A 21,388-nucleotide genomic window follows, 5' to 3' on the forward strand; every position below is an offset into this window, starting at 1 on the left:
GGCCCGGGGCTCTTCCCTAGGGACATGGACTGCTTTAGGTGTGGGGGGGGGGGGTCAAAGGTCATGTCATTTCTACAGAGGGGAGGAGTGAGTGTACCCCCCTTATCATCCTCTATCTGTACCTCTTCTCTCCTTCTCATCTCTGCTCCTCTCTTCCTCTTCTCTGTGTGTGACAGGGCCCTCCAGGGGACCAAGGGTTCATTGCTATGCTACTCATGTCTCACCTCAACCTCCCAGCTGGGTGTTTTGATGTTGTTTTGTTACCCCCACCCCCCTCTCCCTCTCCTCTTTTGCATTCTTTCTCTGTTTCCCCTCCTCCAAAACAGTATCCACTTTCAGACTGGCTACCTACTAAATCCTGATGCTGTTGCCACGGGACCCAGGACTTGCATTGTTCCACTGTTGATTGTGTGAACCGTGGAGACTATTCAAGAAGGTGGCGTCAAATAAACAAGGGTAGAAATCTTAGTGCTATGACGGTTGAGACTGACGCTGGTGATCAATAGGGCAACACATTAGCCCAGATATCAAAGACAGATGATTAACCAAAGAAAGTATTTTCTGTTCAAATCAGGCTTGGGGTCAATTCCATTTCAATTCAGGTGAATTCAGCAAGTAAACTGAAATGTTTTGGCATTAAATGGAATTGACCCCAACCCTGGCTCAAATACATCCACTAGTGAAACAAGTTCGTATTGTTATTATATTGTCATTTTTGTGTTTGCATTGTCGTAAATTATGTTGGTGTATTTATGTTTGTGTGGTCATTACCTCCCACAAGCCTAAAAACATTGGATTGCTGGAAGCAAAGACTAAAGCAGGGGATCACCAACCTTTTCAGGCATGAGAGCTACTTTTAAAACATGAAACTTGTTGCGAGCTGCAGGCATATTCTTCTCTTCTCTACCCTGCAACTCTTTCCCGTGTCCTTCGTGTGCAAGATATTTGTTTTCTGTCAATATACCTTGTCACATAAATGGTTAATAAACAACTCTAAGGGTCCCCATAAAATTATATTTTGTATTTTCGGGAATTCTGTTTTCTCCGTATTAATTTTTTTTCCAGGTTTTGGATTTTGGTTTAGTTTGTTTACTCCCAATATTACAATTATTCATAGAGAAAGAACAAACATGGATGTTCTGAGTCCATGTCAATGCCTAAATCACATCAGAAGACCAATTTTGAGGTAAGATTTTTTTGTTTGTTGCACATTCAGAAAGAGGAAAGTGTCGGTCTAGTGATGTTTCTGTTAGGACTACTGCTGCGGCAACAAAACAATGGCCACCTAATTGATACAAATATTCACGATATCTTTCTGTCAGGTAAAGCCTACTTTGCAGTTAATAATTAATTGAGAAGGTTTTTGGGGAAAGTCTTTCTGTCTACCCACAAGACGGTTATCATTAGCATCGCTAAGTGGCTACATACGGAGTGATAGACAAATGTGCGCACCAAATAGACAAACGGGCGATATTGTTGTAAATGTATTGGCAGATATTTTGTTACGTTTGGCTTTTTAAGACAATCGTGGCTAAACAGGGGTAGGATAATGTCAATGTGGCTTCTGATTGGATAGTAGCCGCGAGCTATATGTTTATGACAGTTTGCGATGGAACACATGAAAAAAATGCATGTACTTTCAGAATTTCTTGGTGAGCTACTCATAGGTGGGCTGAGAGCTACAGGTAGACCCCTGGACTAGAGGAGATCTACCTGTTGGAAACCCCTGGACTAGAGGAGATCTACCTGTTTGAGACCCCTGGACTAGAGGAGATCTACCTGTTGGAAACCCCTGGACTAGAGGACATCTACCTGTTGGAAACCCCTGGACTAGAGGAGATCTACCTGTTGGAAACCACTGGACTAGAGGAGATCTACCTGTTGGAAACCCCTGGGCTAGAGGAGATCTACCTGTTTGAAACCCCTGGACTAGAGGATATCTACCTGTTTGAAACCCCTGGACTAGAGGATATCTACCTGTTGGAAACCCCTGGACTAGAGGATATCTACCTGTTGGAGACCCCTGGACTAGAGGATATCTACCTGTTGGAAACCCCTGGGCTTGAGGAGATCTACCTGTTGGAAACCCCTGGGCTTGAGGAGATCTACCTGTTGGAAACCCCTGGACTAGAGGACATCTACCTGTTGGAAACCCCTGGACTAGAGGACATCTACCTGTTGGAAACCCCTGGACTAGAGGACATCTACCTGTTGGAAACCCCTGGACTAGAGGATATCTACCTGTTGGAAACCCCTGGACTAGAGGAGATCTACCTGTTGGAAACCCCTGGACTAGAGGACATCTACCTGTTGGAAACCCCTGGGATAGAGGAGATCTACCTGTTGGAAACCCCTGGACTAGAGGATATCTACCTGTTGGAAACCCCTGGACTAGAGGAGATCTACCTGTTGGAAACCCCTGGGCTAGAGGATATCTACCTGTTGGAAACCCCTGGACTAGAGGAGATCTACCTGTTGGAAACCCCTGGACTAGAGGAGATCTACCTGTTGGAAACCCCTGGACTAGAGGAGATCTACCTGTTGGAAACCCCTGGGATAGAGGGAGTTTCTACCCTATTTATTATGCCAGTAATTTACTTTCAAATCAGAGAAGGAGAGTGAACAAGTGCACACTTTGGAAGGAAGGATAAATATTTGGGACATAGCCATAGTGTCATGGGCACTCACTTAAGTTTGGGTTCACGGCCCTCGCTGGTGTACTGCCAGCAGATGAGGCCGATGAGGTCGTGGACCCGAGCGTTGGCGATGGTCACCACCATCATGGGATGCAGCTTCTCCTGTGCAGACTGCATCGAGAGGTAGACGTCAATTTTTTTGGTTGCGGTTGTACCTACGTGGCCCTGCAGGAGAGAAAAGGGAAAAAAATACAATTAAAGTTACACTGTACATTAATCGTCATAATCACTTACGGTCAAATTCTAGCTTAGGATATGTCTGCATAACTGAAAATAAGTGCATATTGGCATTTAAATGCATGCAAAATGCTGACGTTAAATGTTAACGTTCATCTCAGGTTCAAATTGTTTGCCTTGATAGTGAAAAGATGCCCTGACATAAATGCATATAAACAACGCACTGTGGACCGATAAGTTGCTCTAAATAATTGCTGGTGGTAAGGTCCTCCGGCTTTTCTTTGGCAGAATACTTTCCATGAGTACATTATAGTTGCTTGTGGGTTTTTAAGATGTGAGGAGACGTTTAAATGATATGCCATCAGGAACACAGGATCCATTATAATTCAGCCTCTGTGTGTTTAATCGCTCCAAACGGGCTTGATACATGACGTTCTTTAAGTGTTAGGCTAATTTATCTGGCAGCAGATCATTTCAAACCAGCATAGAAGATATCACCGTAAACATACAGGTAGACATACTGAAGGTGTGTTTCTACACAGAACACACCACTGGAGCACAATCGACGTCTACACGGTACACTGACAAAATTGTGGTAAGCCTGCTGCTTAGTTAAAGCACGGACCAAGCCTCCACTGAAAATGTCTTTGATATGATTGGGAAGACTAGCTGAGACAAAAATCAAGACTCCCATATGCATATCTGTTGATTCATAGGGTTAGCTCATCTCTTTGGTCAGCCAATACAAGCCAGTAATTAGAATTAATACACAATATAGTGTCCCTCCCATGCCTAGGAATGAGCGATTTGAACACAGTTGCAGAAAGTGTGACATTGTGGGGAGTTACAGCAAGAAAGGAAGACAATGGTGAGATCAATTTAATTCAAAGGAAAATAGCAACCCAGTGCTTGCATGAAATGACGCACAATGACAAATCTACAAGGTAAACCGTAAGCTGTCAGAAAATGAAAGAGGAGGCTATTTGCGATGCTGAAAACAGGTAGAGCTTTTAGGGCCAAGGTGTGAGGAGGACCCAGGGCAGAATTTAACACGCGGCGGCAGCACGGTTCAATAAGCTGAGGCCTGGAAATTAATTTGACCCCAGGAGATTTTTGCAAAGTGTCTGAAGAGGAGGAGGAGGAGGAGGAGGAGGAGGAGGAGGAGGAACAGAGAACAAATACATAGGTCTCTTCTAGCCGTTTATCATCATAAAACCTCCTTGATAAAATGGATGGGATTTTTCCATTTTTGAGGAAATGCTGAAAAAACAGTATTTTACACTTTCTACATTGGTCGACTTTTTATCACCTGTGTATCTATTTTCTGTGTATCAATTATTAGTCCTACTGAAAAGTGATACTGTTGAAATCTGAGACGGTAGGTTTTACGCCATTTATTTATCATTTCCACATGCAATCAGAAAGGGAAGGCGAGAACAAGATCTCATTTCCAAATGGTACTTCATTAAATCGGAGCCAGAAATCAGTTCTGATGGAGCAATACATTAGAGGAAAAAAGGACATAATACATTACTGTATTTGGAGAGAAAAAACTGCCTCCCTTCAGTGCCAAGCTGCATTCAATAAATTCCACAATTTATTTATTAAATTACTAAAATTATTTTTTGGGTAAAGGCCTTTCATTAGCTCCTCCACATAATGGGTTTTATGCACGCATCGTGCTTCCCGTTGACAGCGGCAATTTCTTAAATGACGCATTTATAGTTTTTTAATCATGCCAGAAAGCCCGAGTTGAAGGCACTTTTCTACTGACCCGCGAATAATGATGCATCAAGCGTTTCGACTGACTGGAAGCGCCAAATTATAGAGTCATTTGGACCAAAAAACGTAATTTTTCCCATCAAAGGGCCCAGATGTTTTCAGAGGCTCCAGTGGTCACGGGGGACAGCTGAGAGACGAGTGCGTGGCGGCGTCATCGGCATGGTGATCGTCACAACCGCGCCGCCAGGCCCCAATCTCTGCTCCTCGCTGAGGCCCGTGTTGTCTCCTGACCCTGACTTCATTACACGACAAAAGAAAACCATAAAAAGCTAAGCAGCCACCGTCCAGCCTCGAGTCTATCCTATTGTCTTACTAGGGAGGAATAATTCATTACCTACTGGCATATTTCAACTCTGGTGAAAACATATCAGCACCAAATTAACTTTGAAAAGGGAACTAAAATATAATGTCAGGTGGAATATATAAATGTTTGGCATCAGATTTTATGGCCACAAAATTGTGCTGCGCTGTGCACTTACCTTAATTAAATACAAAACAAGGCACTGCGTATGCTCTCGAGGTTCAAGACGTCATATTTCCTAGGTGTACCAGACCACAATTCTGTCAGTTGCTAAGTAAAAGCCATTCTATTGTCACAACAATTACATTATACAATTCCCCTCTGACTGTGATGTATTACACAGAGAGGGTGATCAGTTTAACCTCATGGGTTTATCAGTTTAACCTCATGGGTTTATCAATTTAACCTCATGGGTTTTAGTATGGTATACAGTGCCTTCAGAAAGTATTCATACCCAATGTTCCCTCTAAACGGCAGAGCAGCTCCCCCCCAGGTCTACCGCGCAGAAGAAATATCAGCCCACAGAGAGAAGCACGAGATTGAACTTCACTCAACTCTCTAGAGTTTTCCCTGTTAGTTAACACTATCACCGTTTCCCTTTACTGTGGCAATTGCGATCGAAATCAACGCAATATTTGCCACTTTCAACGCAACATACCGAAACAAAACAAACTATGCAAGAGATTGTTTGTTGTAGGGAGAACGCATCAGAGTAGGATTATATTGCGTTGACGCGCACGACTCAGCGCATACTCCACACAGACCGGTGCGGCATAACCAATCAGAGCTGCAGTAGGCCAATATGCAAATAGACCATTGCCATATATGGATCTGTGCCGTTTACTTTGAACTGGACTGTTTACAGCATGAGCAGCCATGAGTAGAAGTGCTTGTTTTGAGATCCAAGCGAGAGCTGCATATATCCATCCACATGTGCGCATTTTGTTAATATATCCTTTGCTAGTTAGTGAGTTATTAGCCCAGTTATAGATCATTTGTAGTCAGCAATAGGGGAGGGATTGCTTCCTACAAGAGTACAAAACGTGTACATTTCTAGCCATCTTTGAAAAGCTAGTCAGGTAAAGAGCTTTTTTTTGGTCTTAAAGCTGCAGTGTTGTATTTTGAGACAAGCTTGAATAAGCTAAATAGCCAATAGGCAGAGGGTAGCATAATTTGTCTGATTCTCTGTAATAATGGTATGGGAATAATAATGCATTTTACTTTGTAAAGTGGTTTCTTGCATCAAACAACACAAAAACATTTTCAGTCACCTCCTTGTCTGAAGGACAAGTGGATTAACGGGTTAATGTCAAGCCCTGCATGTTTTTAAAGAAAAAGTATCATGGAATGTAGGCCTACATTGAACACCACACATTGGCTGCTACTGTAGGCTGAACGATAGAACAGCTATTACCATGTTAAAATGTTATGGGATGCATTTTCTCTATTGTTTTTGATGGTAGGCCACTCTGGTAGGCCTACATTATAATAAAATAGCCACAGTAGCCTACTTGGCCACTGTTAAAACTGTAACTTAAAGCGGGTACAGCCACAGAGTTCAAAGTAAACGCGCGCTGGAAGTTGAACTGAATTTTCACAACGTTCAAGTTTGCGCTCAGCAGACCTGAAATTTGCTCAGTGCCGAAAAACATTAGAGGGAACATTGTTCATAACCCTTGACTTATTCCAAATGTTGTAGTCCTAATGAAAGGTGAATTCCTCTCCAAGTGTCAGGTGGAAAGCAGACTGAAACAGGTTTTGCTCTAGGATTGTGCCTGTGCTTAGCTCCATTCCGTTAATTTTTTATCCTAAAAAACGTCCAAGTCCTTAACGATTACAAGCATATCCATAACCTGAAAATATGGAGAGTGGTACTCAGTAATGTGTTGTATTGGATTTGCCCTAAACATAACACTTTGTTTTTCAGGGAAGAAAAGTTAATTGCTTTGACACATTTTTTGCAGTATTACTTTAGTGTCTTGTTGCAAACAGAATGCATGTTTTGGAATATTTTTTATTCTGTACAGGCTTCCTTTTCACTCTGTCAATGAGGTTAGTATTGTGGAGTAACTACAATGTTGTTGATCCATCCTCAGTTTTCTCCTATCACAGCCATTCAACTCTGTAACTGATTTAAAGTCACCGTTGGCCTCATGGTGAAATCCCTGTGCGGTTTCCTTCCTCTCCGGCAACTGAATTAGGAAGGACGCCTGTATCTTTGTAGTGACTAAGTGTATTGATTCACCATCCAAAGTAACTTCACCATTCTCAAAGGGATTTTTTAAATGTTTACCCATCTACCAATAGGTGCGCTTCTTTGCGAGGCATTGGAAAACCTCCCTGGTCTTTGTGGTTGAATCCGTGTTTGAAATTCACTGCTCGATTGAGGGAAGTTTGTGAAGCAAATTCTTTCTTCTGAACTTATTTAGGCTTGCCATGACAAAGGGGTTGAATACTTATTGAATCAAAACATTTCAGCTTTGAATTTTTTTAATTTTATTTTTATAATAATAATCCACTTTCCACGTAACAGCATGAAGTCAGGCTAACGTAACAGCATGACTCGCCAGTGACTCGCTCAATACGGAAGTGGTCAGATGACGCTGATGCTATGCTACAGGACTGTTTTGCTAGCACAGACTGGAATATGTTCCGGGATTCATCCAATGGCATTGAGGAGTATACCACCGGCTTCAAGTGCATCTACGACGTTGTCCCCACAGTGACCGTACCTACATAACCCAACCAGAAGTCATGGATTACAGGCAACATCCGCACAGAGCTAAAGGCTAGAGCTGCCGCTTTCAAGGAGCGGGACACTAATCCGGACGCTTATAAGAAATCCTGCTATGCCCTCAGACGAACCATCAAACAGGCAAAGCTTCAATACAGGACTAAGATTGAATCCTACTACAACAGTTCTGACTCTCGTCGGATGTGGCAGGGCTTGCAAACTATTACGGACTACAAAGGGAAACCCAGCCACGAGCTGCCCAGTGCCACGAGCCTACCAGATGAGCTAAATGCCTTTTATGCTCGCTTCGAGGCAAGCAACACTGAAGCATGCATGAGAGCATCAGCTATTCCGGACGACTGTGTTATTACGCTCTCCGTAGCCGGTGTGAGCAAGACCTTTAAACAGGTCAACTTTCACAAGGATGTGGGGCTAGACGGATTACCAGGACGTGTACTCAGAGCATGTGCGGACCAACTGGCAAGTGTCTTCACTGACATTTTCAACCTCTCCCAGACCGAGTCTGTAATACCTACAGGTTTCAAGCAGACCACCATAGTTCCTGTGCCCAAGAAAGTGAAGGTAACCTGCCTAAATGACTACCACCTGGTAGCACTCACATCTGTAGCCATGAAGTGCTTTGAAAGGCTGGTCATGGCTCACATCAACACCATCATCCCGGAAACCATAGACCAACTCCAATTCGCATACTGCCCCAACAGATCCACAGATGACGCAATCTCAATCGCACTCCACACTGCCCTTTCCCACCTGGACAAAAAGAACACCTATGTGAGGATGCTCTTCATTGACTGCAGCTAAGCGTTCAACACCATAGTGCCCACAAAGCTCATCACTAAGCTAAGGACCCTGGGACTAAACACCTCCCTCTGCAACTGGATACTGGACTTCCTGACGGGCCGACCTCAGGTGGTAAGGGTAGGCAACAAGACATCTGCCACGCTGATTCTCAACACCGGGGCCCCTCAGGTGTGCGTGCTTAGTCCCCTCCTGTACTCTCTGTTCACCCATGACTGCGTGGCCAAGCACGACTCCAACATCATCTTTAAGTTTGCTGATGACACAACAGTGGTAGGCCTGATCACCGACAACGATGAGCCAGCTTATAGGGAGGTGGTCAGAGACCTGGCCGTGTGGTGCCAGGTAAACAACCTCTCCCTCAACGTGAGCAAGACAAAGGATCTGATCGTGGACTCCAGGAAAAGGAGGGCCGAACACGCCTCCATTCACATCGACGGGACTGTAGAGGATCGGGTCGAGAGTTTCAAGTTCCTTGGTGTACACATCACCAACAAACTATCATGGTCCAAACACACCAAGACAGTCGTGAAGAGGGCACGACAACACTTTTCCCCCTCAGGAGACTGAAAAGATTTGGCATGGGTCCCCAGATCCTCAAAAAGTTCTACAGTTGCACCGTCGAGAGCTTCCTGACCAGTTGCATCACCGCCTGGTATGGCAACTGCTCGGCATCCGACCGTAAGGCGCTACAGAGGGTAGTGCGTACGGCTCAGTACATCACTGGGGCCAAGCTTCCTGCCATCCAGGACCTATATACTAGGCGGTGTCAGAGGAAGGCCCAAAAAATTGTCAAAGACTCCAGTCACCAAAGTCATAGACTGTCCTCTCTGCTACCGCACGGCAAGCGGTACCGGTACAAGTCTAGGTCCAAAAGGCTCCTTAACAGCTTCTACCCCAAGCCATAAGACTGCTGAACAATTAATCAAATGGCCACCCGGACTATTTACATTGACACCCCCCCACCCTTTGTTTTTCCACTGCTGCTACTTGCTGTTTATTATCTATGCATAGTCACTTTACCCCTATCTACATGTACAAATTACCTCGACTAACCTGTACCCCCGCACATAGACTCGGTACCGGTACCCCCTGTATATAGCCTCGTTATTGTTATTTTATTGCATTACTTTTTCTTTTCTTTTGTACTTTCGTGTATTTAGTAAATATTTTCTTAACTCTATTTCTTGAACTGCATTGTTGGTTAAGGGCTTGTAAGTCAGCCTTTCACAGTAAGGTCCACACCTGTTGTATTTGGCGCATGTGACAAATAACATTTGATTTGAAGTCAGGCTAACGTAACAGCATGAAGTCAGGCTAACGTAACAGCATGAAGTCAGGATAACGTAACAGCATGAAGTCAGGCTAACGTAACAGCATGAAGTCAGGCTAACGTAACAGCATGAAGTCAGGCTAACGTAACAGCATGAAATCAGGATAACGTAACAGCTTGACGTCAGGCTAACTTAACAGCATTAAGTCAGGCTAACGTAACAGCATGAAGTCAGGCTAAAGTAACAGCATGACGTCAGGCTAACATAACAGCATTAAGTCAAGCTAACATTGTGTTTTTGACTGTACATTTTGTTTATCCAATATGTAACTCTGTGTTGTTGTTGTTGTTTTTATCGCACTGCTTTGCTTTATCTTGGCCAGGTCGCAGTTGTAAATTACTTAACTGGCTTACCTGGTTAAATAAAGTAAATAAATACAAATAATATGAAGTCAGGCTAACGTAACAGCATGAAGTCAGGCTAACATAACAGCATTAAGTCAAGCTAACGTAACAGCATACATTTAGGCTAACGTAACAGCATGAAGTCAGGCTAACGTAACGGCACGATCCGAAATTTACAAACAAACTGCCTCTTTTCAAGATTCTGACACTAAGAGCGGCAAGTCTCTGGCAGCTAACGTCATCCTCTCTGTGCGCTTGTCTGAGGCATCTTAGCTAATAAACTCCACGTCGTTTATCTTTAACAGAGAGGAGAAAGGAGAAAGGAGACAGATAGTTGTAGAGTGGCAAAGACAACAGCGAGAGAATATTATGTCAGCAGCCCTCTTAAAACAACTTAAATGAGCTTGTAATGTTCGTAGATAAAAAATAATAAAAAAACACTTCTGAACACTAGACGGTTTTACAATCTTAACCTCGGAGTACCTTTCACATTTGACTAGTCAGTCAAGCCAGACTGTACTGAGCTGGTTATCAGTATGAGACGTAGGCTACACCTAGCGACACATATATGAGTAGAGTGATTCCCATCATCGGGCTGAACAGTCGAGTTCGCACACGTGGCATTGTTGTGATAAACTTCGGTGAACTTCTCAGTCGTAAAACTTAAATTACTAGCCCAGGTGTTTTTTTGCCTCAACTGCGGAGATGCCCTGGCGTCTGTCAATAATAAGTTCTGTCATCAAGCCAGTTTGATATTTAAAACACTGATTGCATTTAAAACGCACTTCTTGGTCTATTACATGACAAAAAAGTGATGGACAGCCTTGCGTTTTGACATGGCAGAAATCAATCATGCAGCGCAAGATAAAGATGCTGTTAGATTCCACCGGAGAGGATATGTGCATGCGTTATTACACGTTTGATTCGATCTGTTTATTTGTTAAAATGTGAAACAATGCCCGGCAATTATAAAAGAATGGACGTTTTACGGTAGTTTTGAGGAGCTGATTGGCTGACACCAGATTCATTTCTGACACGCCTCGCATCTGATCAGAGCACTACCAAACATGTCAGAAAATCAGAGCGGGGGGGGGGGGGGGGGGGGTAAAACCTATCAATCTCAAAATCGGGGAAATGCTTACACTTTGCGATTTAATGTCCCCCCCCTCCCCCCCCTCTCCCCAAGCCGTTTGTATGCGATTTGAGAAATGCTAAGTGAGAACCCGCAGAATGGCCAAAAATAGTGTCTAGTCGTATAGTGTCTAGTCAGCCTTAGTGCTGAAGTGTCTGCTTTAATCAGCTAACACAGTACCTTGATGTTTAACAACTGGGCTTTGAGAACAAACAGTTTACAGTGCATGCCATGGTATAGCCGACTCATGTCATATCACAACCACTCATCCAATCAATGAGTGGACTTGTCCAATCGATATGCTCCACAATGAAAACATATTGCATCACTATGCATGGGTTCATTTCTCAAGTGATGCAAATCGTCAACCAAAAAAGAAAGGCCATCAAACTGTCTTTAATGCAAAATGAAAAGAACCTGGAGTGTTAGCGGCCACCATTGAAGAGAAATATGCATCGGTGCCACCATCAATTAATCCTTAAGAAGTCTCCAGAGGTATTTGTTCCGTTAAAAGTGATCGCGATGTTTTCTGTATCCATGGTGATGATTAATCAAATACACGGACTCCCATTTCACTAATCATCACCGTAATGAGTTGGTCCCTGTGTCGCCGGGCTACAGTCTCAGGACGGTTGCTATGGTAATGTCAGGATGGGGAGGCTAGGGGCCTTGATGTGTTGGGGGAAGGGTCGGGGAAGTAGACGAGCAGCCCCACCCCCAGGCGGACCATGCCGTGTGCACAGGTGCCAATGTCTATTATTTTTGCTGCTTGCTTTGTCTTGTACGCAGTCTTCCCTCCTGTCTACGGAGCAGAGTGGGGTTCAGTTGCTCAGTGCGTGTTTTCGACCCCGGGATGTCCTTGACAAACCATGGTCCTTCTGTATAACCTATGTTTTCACACTGTTTTTGGTGTTATGTTTGAGGTATGCTACTGGTAACTCCTACCCTCCATATCTTTTCAACAGGTTAAAATTATTTTCAATCTACGGCCACTGATTGTGTTCCTCTAGAATATCTCTAACTTTTCCAGTTAATGAATGTCACCTGTAGTATCGAAATGGAGGATGTCAGTTCCTCTTTGGCTGCTGGAGATATATATTTCACTCAGGCATCAGTCATTCACAGCTCATTGAGCGAAACGAAGAGGATCTGGACAGATTACGTGGCGAGAGAAAATGTCAAGTCCCATTGAAGTTGGGTGTACTCTCCATTTTCTAAAGTAATAGACCAGCTTCATGGAGCTCTTCTCTACTCATGTGTGCAGAGGGACCAGCTTCATGGAGCTCTTCTCTACTCATGTGTGCAGAGGGACCAGCTTTAGAACCCATTCGACACCTAGGTAGAGCAAAAGATAACAGACTTCACAGAAGAGAAGCAAAGACGCCGATAGGAAACTAGACAGGTGAACTGTGCAATCTTTTCCAACTCCCATCCGACGAAAGGTCCTTGAAGCTAGCTGCCACCCTGCCCCTCCCGCCGTGTAGCAGCTTTAATTTCACCCCTTCGTTAAAAGGGAAGAGTTGGTGCCGGTAGGTAATGAGCAGATCAATTCTCCCCGTCTGACCGGCGGTGCTTTGGGTTCCGTGCCTTTGTGCTGAGCACCTCCCCTGAACGATGACAACGTGTGATGAACTGTAGGTCAGAGGTACTCTGAGGCCTCCTTTGGAAGTGACAGTTTTAAGTGGTGGGTCTCTTACAGGTCCTCGGGGCCTTCGGCCTGCTGTTTAACCACTGAGGTCCGTGGTTAATAATATCCAATGAACTTAGCGTTGGGCTAGCCGGTAGCTTTGGTGTCTATTAGGCCTCCTGTAGCTCAGTTGGTAGAGCATGGCGTTTGCAACGCCAGAGTTGTGGGTTCGATTCCCACGGGGGGCCAGTATGAAAAATGTATGCACTCACTAAACTGTAAGTCTAAATGACTAAAATGTAAAAAAATATATATATATTAATTGTTGAGAGGACTAGCTAGGGGGCAAGTTGGGAGTGAGGGGAAGGAGTGTACATGGCTCTGGTTAGGGGGCTGGTTGGGAGGGAGGAGGAAGGAGTGTACATGGCTCTGGTTAGGGGGCTGGTTGGGAGGGAGGAGGAAGGAGTGTACATGGCTCTGGTTAGGGGGCTGGTTGGGAGGGAGGAGGAAGGAGTGTGTATGGCTCTGGTTAGGGGGCTGGTTGGGAGGGAGGGGAAGGAGTGTGTATGGCTCTGGTTAGGGGGCTGGTTGGGAGGGAGGAGGAAGGAGTGTACATGGCTCTGGTTAGGGGGCTGGTTGGGAGGGAGGAGGAAGGAGTGTGTATGGCTCTGGTTAGGGGGCTGGTTGGGAGGGAGGAGGAAGGAGTGTACATGGCTCTGGTTAGGGGGCTGGTTGGGAGGGAGGAGGAAGGAGTGTACATGGCTCTGGTTAGGGGGCTGGTTGGGAGGGAGGAGGAAGGAGTGTGTATGGCTCTGGTTAGGGGGCTGGTTGGGAGGGAGGGGAAGGAGTGTGTATGGCTCTGGTTAGGGGGCTGGTTGGGAGGAAGGAGGAAGGAGTGTACATGGCTCTGGTTAGGGGGCTGGTTGGGAGTGAGGGGAAGGAGTGTACATGGCTCTGGTTAGGGGGCTGGTTGGGAGGGAGGAGGAAGGAGTGTACATGGCTCTGGTTAGGGGGCTGGTTGGGAGGGAGGAGGAAGGAGTGTGTATGGCTCTGGTTAGGGGGCTGGTTGGGAGGGAGGAGGAAGGAGTGTGTATGGCTCTGGTTAGGGGGCTGGTTGGGAGGGAGGAGGAAGGAGTGTGTATGGCTCAGGTTAGGGGGCTGGTTGGGAGGGAGGAGTGTGTATGTGAAAAGAAAGTCCATCGTGCGTGTCACATGTACACATCAATAAGAGTCAGACATACAGTCGAGACGAGACTTCCCTAAATATAGCTCTGTGGCAACAGACTACCTGACAATATAAAGGGCTTCTCCTTGTGGAGAGATTATTCAAAGTGAATAAGAGTCTTATGAAACCATGTAAAAACGGCATTGGTGGTCAACAAGTCAGGTTACAGTATGTCTTCAAATCTTAATAGGTTTATTTTCTAGAGAATAACAATAGTCCCATTCGCAACCATTATCCTGTCACCACCACAAAATGGTATAAAAACAGGGGTGGGGGGGGGGTAATATTTCTGAGCAATTTAACAGCGTGTTCGATTATTTCCTGAGATAGCCTTGAAAATGCAGATGAGGCTTAATGATCGCTTCTCTCTTGCTCTCCTTTTAATCTCCACTGACAAAAGAACAAGGGGATAAAATAAAAACGTCTAAATATTTTCTATGATTCAGTATTACTGGGAAAGAGTGTAATAAAAGATGCAGTCCAGAGAAAATACTTCATTGACTTCCATTGCTCTTGGGGATTTACTCACTAGTAAACAGTTCTAGGAAGACCTACCTCCAGGAAATGCAAAGAACGGGTGAAAAAACACTGTGGGGGGGGGGGGATAAAAAAAGAACCCCATCGCTCTGTACTCTACCTGTCTGCACATTAATCTTAAAATGCAGTTTAATTCGATCTGTGTCCTCCTCCCTGATGCGGCCCGCCACGAGATTCGATTACGGCGACTATACTTTTTAACTGCTGTCAGAGCCGGGCGGGTGAGGTCTGTGTAAACATCTGCCCGAGCACATGGACGCCTCTCATTACTCGGGCATTAAATCAAACCGCCGCAATGAATCTTTATCTGCGACCGACGCCACCCGGCCTCGTACACGCCGACCCAAATGAACGCAAGCCGCATTAAAAGCGCTCATCTTCCCGCTCCAAAAAGTGCAACTGTAAACCTGACGTCTTTGCGACCGACGCAAGACCAGCTGTTACTGTCACTGGTGACGGGAGAGATACGTGTCTTCGAGCAAACTTGGCTAATCTGCAACCAGATGTCTTGGAGAGACAAAAAAGAGAGACACCAACTACCTCATTGCTGAACGAAAAGAACGTATCAACGAAAAAAAGTGAGGTGGATTTCTGAATCATATTTCACTGACGTACTGTTAGCACAGCTCATATACATTTAAACCCATAAACCAACGTGGAAAACTGGAGACAAGAGATGGTGGATTATAAAAGGTCATCTGTAATGTAAATATTATTTCTAATATTGGGGGATATTGCAGAGGCTAAGGCAGGCTCGTCCCCTGGTTCCGTCAGCAGAGGCCGTCTTTGGCATGAATCAAAGGCTATTTGTTTAATCTGAGCCACCAGGTTGTCTGCGAGCTGCCAAGGCACTTTGCCGCGACCTTTGCTCTTTTCCACAAATCCCTGTAAAAGGCCCGAGCAATTCACCCTGACATTTATTCGACACACAATTCTCCCAGTGTGCTCTTTCCTCTGGATCATGTCTAAGAGCAAAATGACAGAAATAAGGTCACAAAGCCTTCAGAGACTTTCGCCTGCGCCATTAGCGATGAGAAGCTGCTCCAAAATTGCAATATACATTCGGAGATGGTTCCCAAGTTTTGGAATTACTGCCTAAGTGCTTGTAAATGACATTGCCATAGCAGGGAAAAAGGCCTGATGCATCTGGGGAGGAATCAGAAAAAGAAAAGAAGCTAAATCTTTAGGTTTAGAGAGCAGGAGCGAACGTTTGCTAGTTTATTTTGTATGCACGTGAAACATGATACCGGTTGGCATCAAACTTGATTTGTCTTTCTTTGCAGTACAACAAAAAAGAAATACATTTTCATGCTTTCAAGATACATCAACTAATTCAGCATCGTTTTATCCAAATCAGAGATATGTTACCAGACACCTGGGAGCACCTACCTTGCCGTCGAATTTGGAGTATTCGTTGAAAGGGTTGTTGAGCTGCTGGGGGCATTGCTCGAGCCGGAGGGAGAGGGTTGACTTGGTACCAGTGCTCCTGGGTCTATCTTTGAAGTCCCTCTTCTCAAACAGGGAACCCAGGTCTTCCGCTGGGACAGAAAAATGAAGTGTTGACGGCAAACAGAGAGTGATCGAACAACGTATTCATATTCTCTCTGACGTTATTGATTGTGCCAGGATTTCAAGTCAAACAGGACTTTAGCATTAGGCCTATACATTGTATAGTAGTACATTTCACTACATAGCGTAGGTGTGACAGTTTCTGTAACATGCTATCGGATTTTGTGACATCACATGTGGAGATTGATCAAAGCAAAATAACCATTCCCTGGTTCCATGAAAATTCCCTATGCAGCACTGTAGTTGTCTGAGATCAGTGTAAAGAAAGGATCATTGAAGCTTTTACTGCATTGAAACTCCTATCAGCTTTTACCCCATTGAAACTCCTATCAGCTTTTACCCCATTGAAACTCCTATCAGCTTTTGACCCATTGAAACTCCTATCAGCTTTTGACCCATTGAAACTCCTATCAGCTTTTACCCCATTGAAACTCCTATCAGCTTTTACCCCATTGAAACTCCTATCAGCTTTTAACCCATTGAAACTCCTATCAGCTTTTAACCCATTGAAACTCCTATCAGCTTTTGCCCCATTGAAACTCCTATCAGCTTTTGCCCCATTGAAACTCCTATCAGCTTTTAACCCATTGAAACTCCTATCAGATTTTGCCCCATTGAAACTCCTGTCAGCTTTTACCTCATTGAAACTCCTGTCAGCTTTTACCTCATTGAAACTCCTATCAGCAAATATTTCTGGAGAGAAGGAGAAATGTAGTGTACCTGATTGCGAAGACGACCTCTCCTTCCATTGAATGTTTTTGCATTTGATCTGGTTCTGTCGCTCCTTCCTTAACCTTTCAAGTCTTTGAGCTTTAAAAAATAAGAAAATAAAACAAGGATTAAAAAAAAAAAAGGCCAGACCAACAAAAGTCATTCTTCTCATTTTTTTGACCATTGTCATTGGTCAGGGTCATGCAGTCACACTAGGAGAGGGAAAACAGAAACTGAAGTTTATTTAAAGTACATTTGACGCAAGGGAACACTGTGGACACTGATGGTAAACAACATCTCGGGAGGTGTGAGATATGCTACGAGGAACACTGGAGGGGGACGAGAAACACTCTCGCTGGGCAGTGTCAAACCTGTCCGCCCAACACAGATGACCACCCCCCCACCCTACCCAATGTTTCCCCTAGGATTTTTTTTCAGCAGCAGTGGCAGTTACCTGGGGGGGGGGGTCTTCCTGGGGCATACATCTATACATGTACATTATAGAAATAAAACACATAGATCTACACATCTACATTATAGAAATAAAACAAATAGATCTATACATCTACATTATAGAAATAAAACAAATAGATCTATACATCTACATTATAGAAATACAACTAGACACTTCAGGCAGTCCAGAGTCAAACAGTCACACTTTCGTTTTGTCTATAAAAACGTTTTGTACCAGGTTTTATATAGACTTGTCTTCTTACCAGCCACCCCTGGTTTCTCGCGCCTTTCTTGTTGACGTCCTGGTGAGACAGTCAGCCACTTCAGGTGAAGTCTCAGCAGAAGAACACTCAGACCCCAAAACACCACCGCTTCCCCAAACACAACAGGAGCCAAGGGAGCCAAAAGGAGATCGTCTAGCCAGACTTCAGATGCCTTTGGACTCCCTCTGATTCTGGCAGTAAACCCAAGCACCTCACAATGGATCAAGTTGTGCTCCGGGCATTTTAACTCTCATTGGTTCCCAGCTAATTCCATACAAACCCACCATGCCCACCTCTGCCTTTAAAGGGATTCCTAGCACACAAGCATCCTCCTGACTGACGTGAACCCACATCATGGAAATGGCGGAGGTTTACGGCTCGCCTATATTGCATAGTGTGTATGAGTAACACATTGGTGAAGACAATTAGCTTAGCTAGCTAGATAACCTTGAGGGTCACGTTTGACACAGTACCACTGTAGAAACAAATGAGGCTATTCCCATCAATTTGGTGGGCTGACTAAATTCTCCATTCAATAAAAAAATGTCCCAGCTCTGTGCATTAATAGTAATTAATGGTTACTGTACCCTGTCCCTGTAAAGGTTGAATACATAATATCATGGGCTTGAATCTCACTCCATCAATCGTGTGCTCATAATAATGTACCTTCATTGAATAACACAGGATTCCCCGTGGCTACTCAATAACATGTTATGCATTATCCATCAGCCTACCTTTACAGAGAACCCTTCATTGATAACCCTTCATTGATAAACCTTCATTGATAACCCTTCATTGATAACCCTTCATTGATAACCCTTCATTGATAACCCTTTCAAGGTCCTCAAGAGCTCGTGTCCATGAGTTAAAGGGTTAACAACAAGAGGCATTTTTGTTTTTTTTAAACAATCTTTTTCATTTGGGCAATAGAGCGAACAAAAGCATCATTTACATACAAATCAAGCCCCGGCGATCCCCTGATTACCATGGCCTCTGCCCACAACTGCTGTGCCAACCGTCCATAAAATCAAGAGAAGTGGAAAGCCTTAAAGAAAAACACTATGAAGAATAACGTTGTAGACCATGAAGGCATGCCTCGGGAGCCGTGAATCCAAACTTTAATTACTCCATGAAAACATATTATTGCCCGTTTGATTTTCAGACACAACCAAATCAGCACTCTCTGTACCGAGTACAGCACGGTTTAATTTCTTGGCTAATAAGTTCTGAGACTTGAACTGGAAATCTACCAAGAGGGAAGGTTACAGGTCCAATGAACTCCTCCCTACTTCACACACAGCCTACCCCCATCCTGACATTGGTGTGAAATCGTTTACAAAATAAGAGTCCTCCTCAGTATAGCAGTGTTTTTTCACATGTAGCACTACAAAGTGGCACTGCCCAATGTCTCGCTTCAAGCACTGGGCAAAGCACTTACAGTAGCGGACAGATATATTGCCAGTGGCACCCTTGCACTTTTCTTAAATAATTCCCTATTTCTTCTCAAATGAGTTGAAATTTTTAAAAAAAAGAACTTTTGTCAACATTGCAGAAATGGTTTTTTTGGGGGGGGAAACTTAAGATTACAATTAGAATTAAGAAAATAAAAACCAATGGTATTGACACAATTATTGGCAACCAAGAGCTAGTACTTGGTTAAACAAACAGCCTTTGGTGAAGACAACTGCAGACAAATGCTTCTTGTAGCCATCAATGAGCCATGCTGCACCTTTCTGCTGGCAATTTGGCCCACTCTTCAGCTGCAAACTGCTCCAATTTGTCAATGTTTGAGTGGTGCCTTCTGATAAATGCTTTTGATGGGATTTAGATCTGAACTCATCGTTGGCCACTCCAGAACAGTCCAATGTTAATTCTTGAACCATTCCTGGGTGCTTTTTGATGTTTGTTTGGGTTGTTGTCCTGCTGGAAGGTCCACAAACTTCAACAGAGACCCAGTTTTTGGACACTGGGTTGAAAATTGCACTCAAAAACACCTTGATAATCTGCTTATATCCTAATGTCTTGCACACGTTCAAGGCCCCCAAGTACCAGAGGCAGCAAAGCAACCCCACGGCATTATCGAACCGCCCCCATGTTTGATTGTAGGGAGGGTGTTATTTTCTTTGAACGCTTCATTTGGTCGTTGTAAAACATAGGAAGACCCCACTGCTGAAAGAGACAAGAACCCCCCCCCCCATTGAACGTTGCAAAAACCCACCGAAACAAGCCTAAATCCTGGGGAAATGTTCTCCGGACCAATGAAACAAAATTAGAGCTCTTTGGCAATACAAATCAATGCTATGTTTACCGATGACCAATGAAGCATTCAACGTAAACGTGTAAAAACCTAAACGTCCACCTCTGAAAATCACAAGCCCAGGGACAATAAATGAGCAGAGTGAACCAAGCAGGCTCTGTCAAAGACCACTTTCACAGCCACTAGGCCTAATTGTTCTGAGTTCTGCTTGGTGCACCCAACCTAAATAATTCCTCTGGGGTAACATGGTCAATAAACCCCAAGCCTGGGTTCAACTAGTATTTGTTTCCTTTCAAATACTTTAGTGGCGCTTGATTGAGCTTGCCTGATTGTAAGGGAACCAATGGAAAAGTTCCAAAAGTGTAAACCCCACCCACCTAGCGCTCCAAGCAGGCAAATGCTCAAAGTACTTGTAAGAAAACAAAATACTTTTGAAACCCACATCTGATTAACACCAGGCTTTTGTCAGAGATAAAAATGTATTTACTCTAATTGTATAATTATTTACAACATTCATACTGCCCTGGTGTTTTATACAAGCTTGTTCATGGGGTAATACATGTGATTTTCAAAGACAGACTTTACAGCAGGGCTGGGGTCAATTCTATTCCAATTAATTCAGAAAGAGAATGACTATTTTCTATGTGGACTTCTGCAATTCATTCACAGGGCTAATTAGGAACTGACCCCAACCTGCTCAGCAGTCTCTTTATTAAACATACAGCATCAACCTGTTGTATTGCTGCCTTCTACAACAAGAAGCACCACCCCACTGGGCCAACTAGCCTATGTGAGTAAACCACTGATCTGAATTCCACACGACAGCCCCACAAACAGCTCGCTCACTAACTGGTTCTCTTGCCACAGTCAGAGCCCCATTGTTTACCTGTGTTGGAGCGCCGGCGGATGCCAAAGTCCCAGCTGGAGGTGATGTCCAATGACTGGGAGAGGTCGCTGCCCGGGTTCTCCCCTCCGCTGCCCCCTTCGCCTAGGGAGCCTGAACCCAGTGACCCCCCGCTGCTACCGGGCACCGAGGCCAGCTGCCACTTCTCCAGATCCACGTCGTGGTCGATTAGCACCATCTCACACATGCCCGTGTCATCGCTGGTCACATGGGACTGCCGGATGTGGGCCAAAATAATGGCTGGGTTGTCCAAGAAAGCCATTCTGCGCTGGTTTGACTGCTTTCTGTGTGCTTGCTTTCTCTCTCTCTCTGTGTGTGTGTGTGTCTCTCTCTGTGTGTGTGTGTGTCTCTCTCTGTGTGTGTGTGTGTCTCTCTCTGTGTGTGTGTGTGTGTCTCTCTCTGTGTCTCTCTCTGTGTGTGTGTGTGTGTGTGTGTGTGTGTCTGTGTCTGTGTCTGTGTCTGTGTCTGTGTCTGTGTCTGTGTCTGTGTCTGTGTCTGTGTCTGTGTCTGTCTCTCTCTCTCT

The 21,388-nt window shown here is 44.5% G+C and overlaps 1 protein-coding gene across 1 annotated transcript; it reads right to left on the minus strand.

The window, feature by feature from the left end:
• Positions 1-2,684: 2,684 nt before the first annotated feature.
• Positions 2,685-21,262, minus strand: LOC311125481 (target of rapamycin complex 2 subunit MAPKAP1-like; the record flags this gene model as incomplete). The annotated part of the gene is made up of 4 exons (XM_084199532.1): positions 20,848-21,262; positions 16,998-17,087; positions 16,098-16,246; positions 2,685-2,861 (listed from the first exon to the last, which is right to left on the minus strand). The coding sequence occupies exons 1-4, from the start codon at positions 21,125-21,127 to the stop codon at positions 2,685-2,687; spliced, it is 696 nt and encodes a 231-aa protein (XP_084055658.1). The 5' UTR covers positions 21,128-21,262.
• Between the last annotated feature and the right edge of the window lie 126 nt (positions 21,263-21,388).

Source organism: Coregonus lavaretus, assembly GCF_964263955.1.
Source record: "Coregonus lavaretus genome assembly, contig: HAP1_SCAFFOLD_6791, whole genome shotgun sequence".
In the NCBI taxonomy this organism is placed as follows: domain Eukaryota; kingdom Metazoa; phylum Chordata; class Actinopteri; order Salmoniformes; family Salmonidae; genus Coregonus; species Coregonus lavaretus.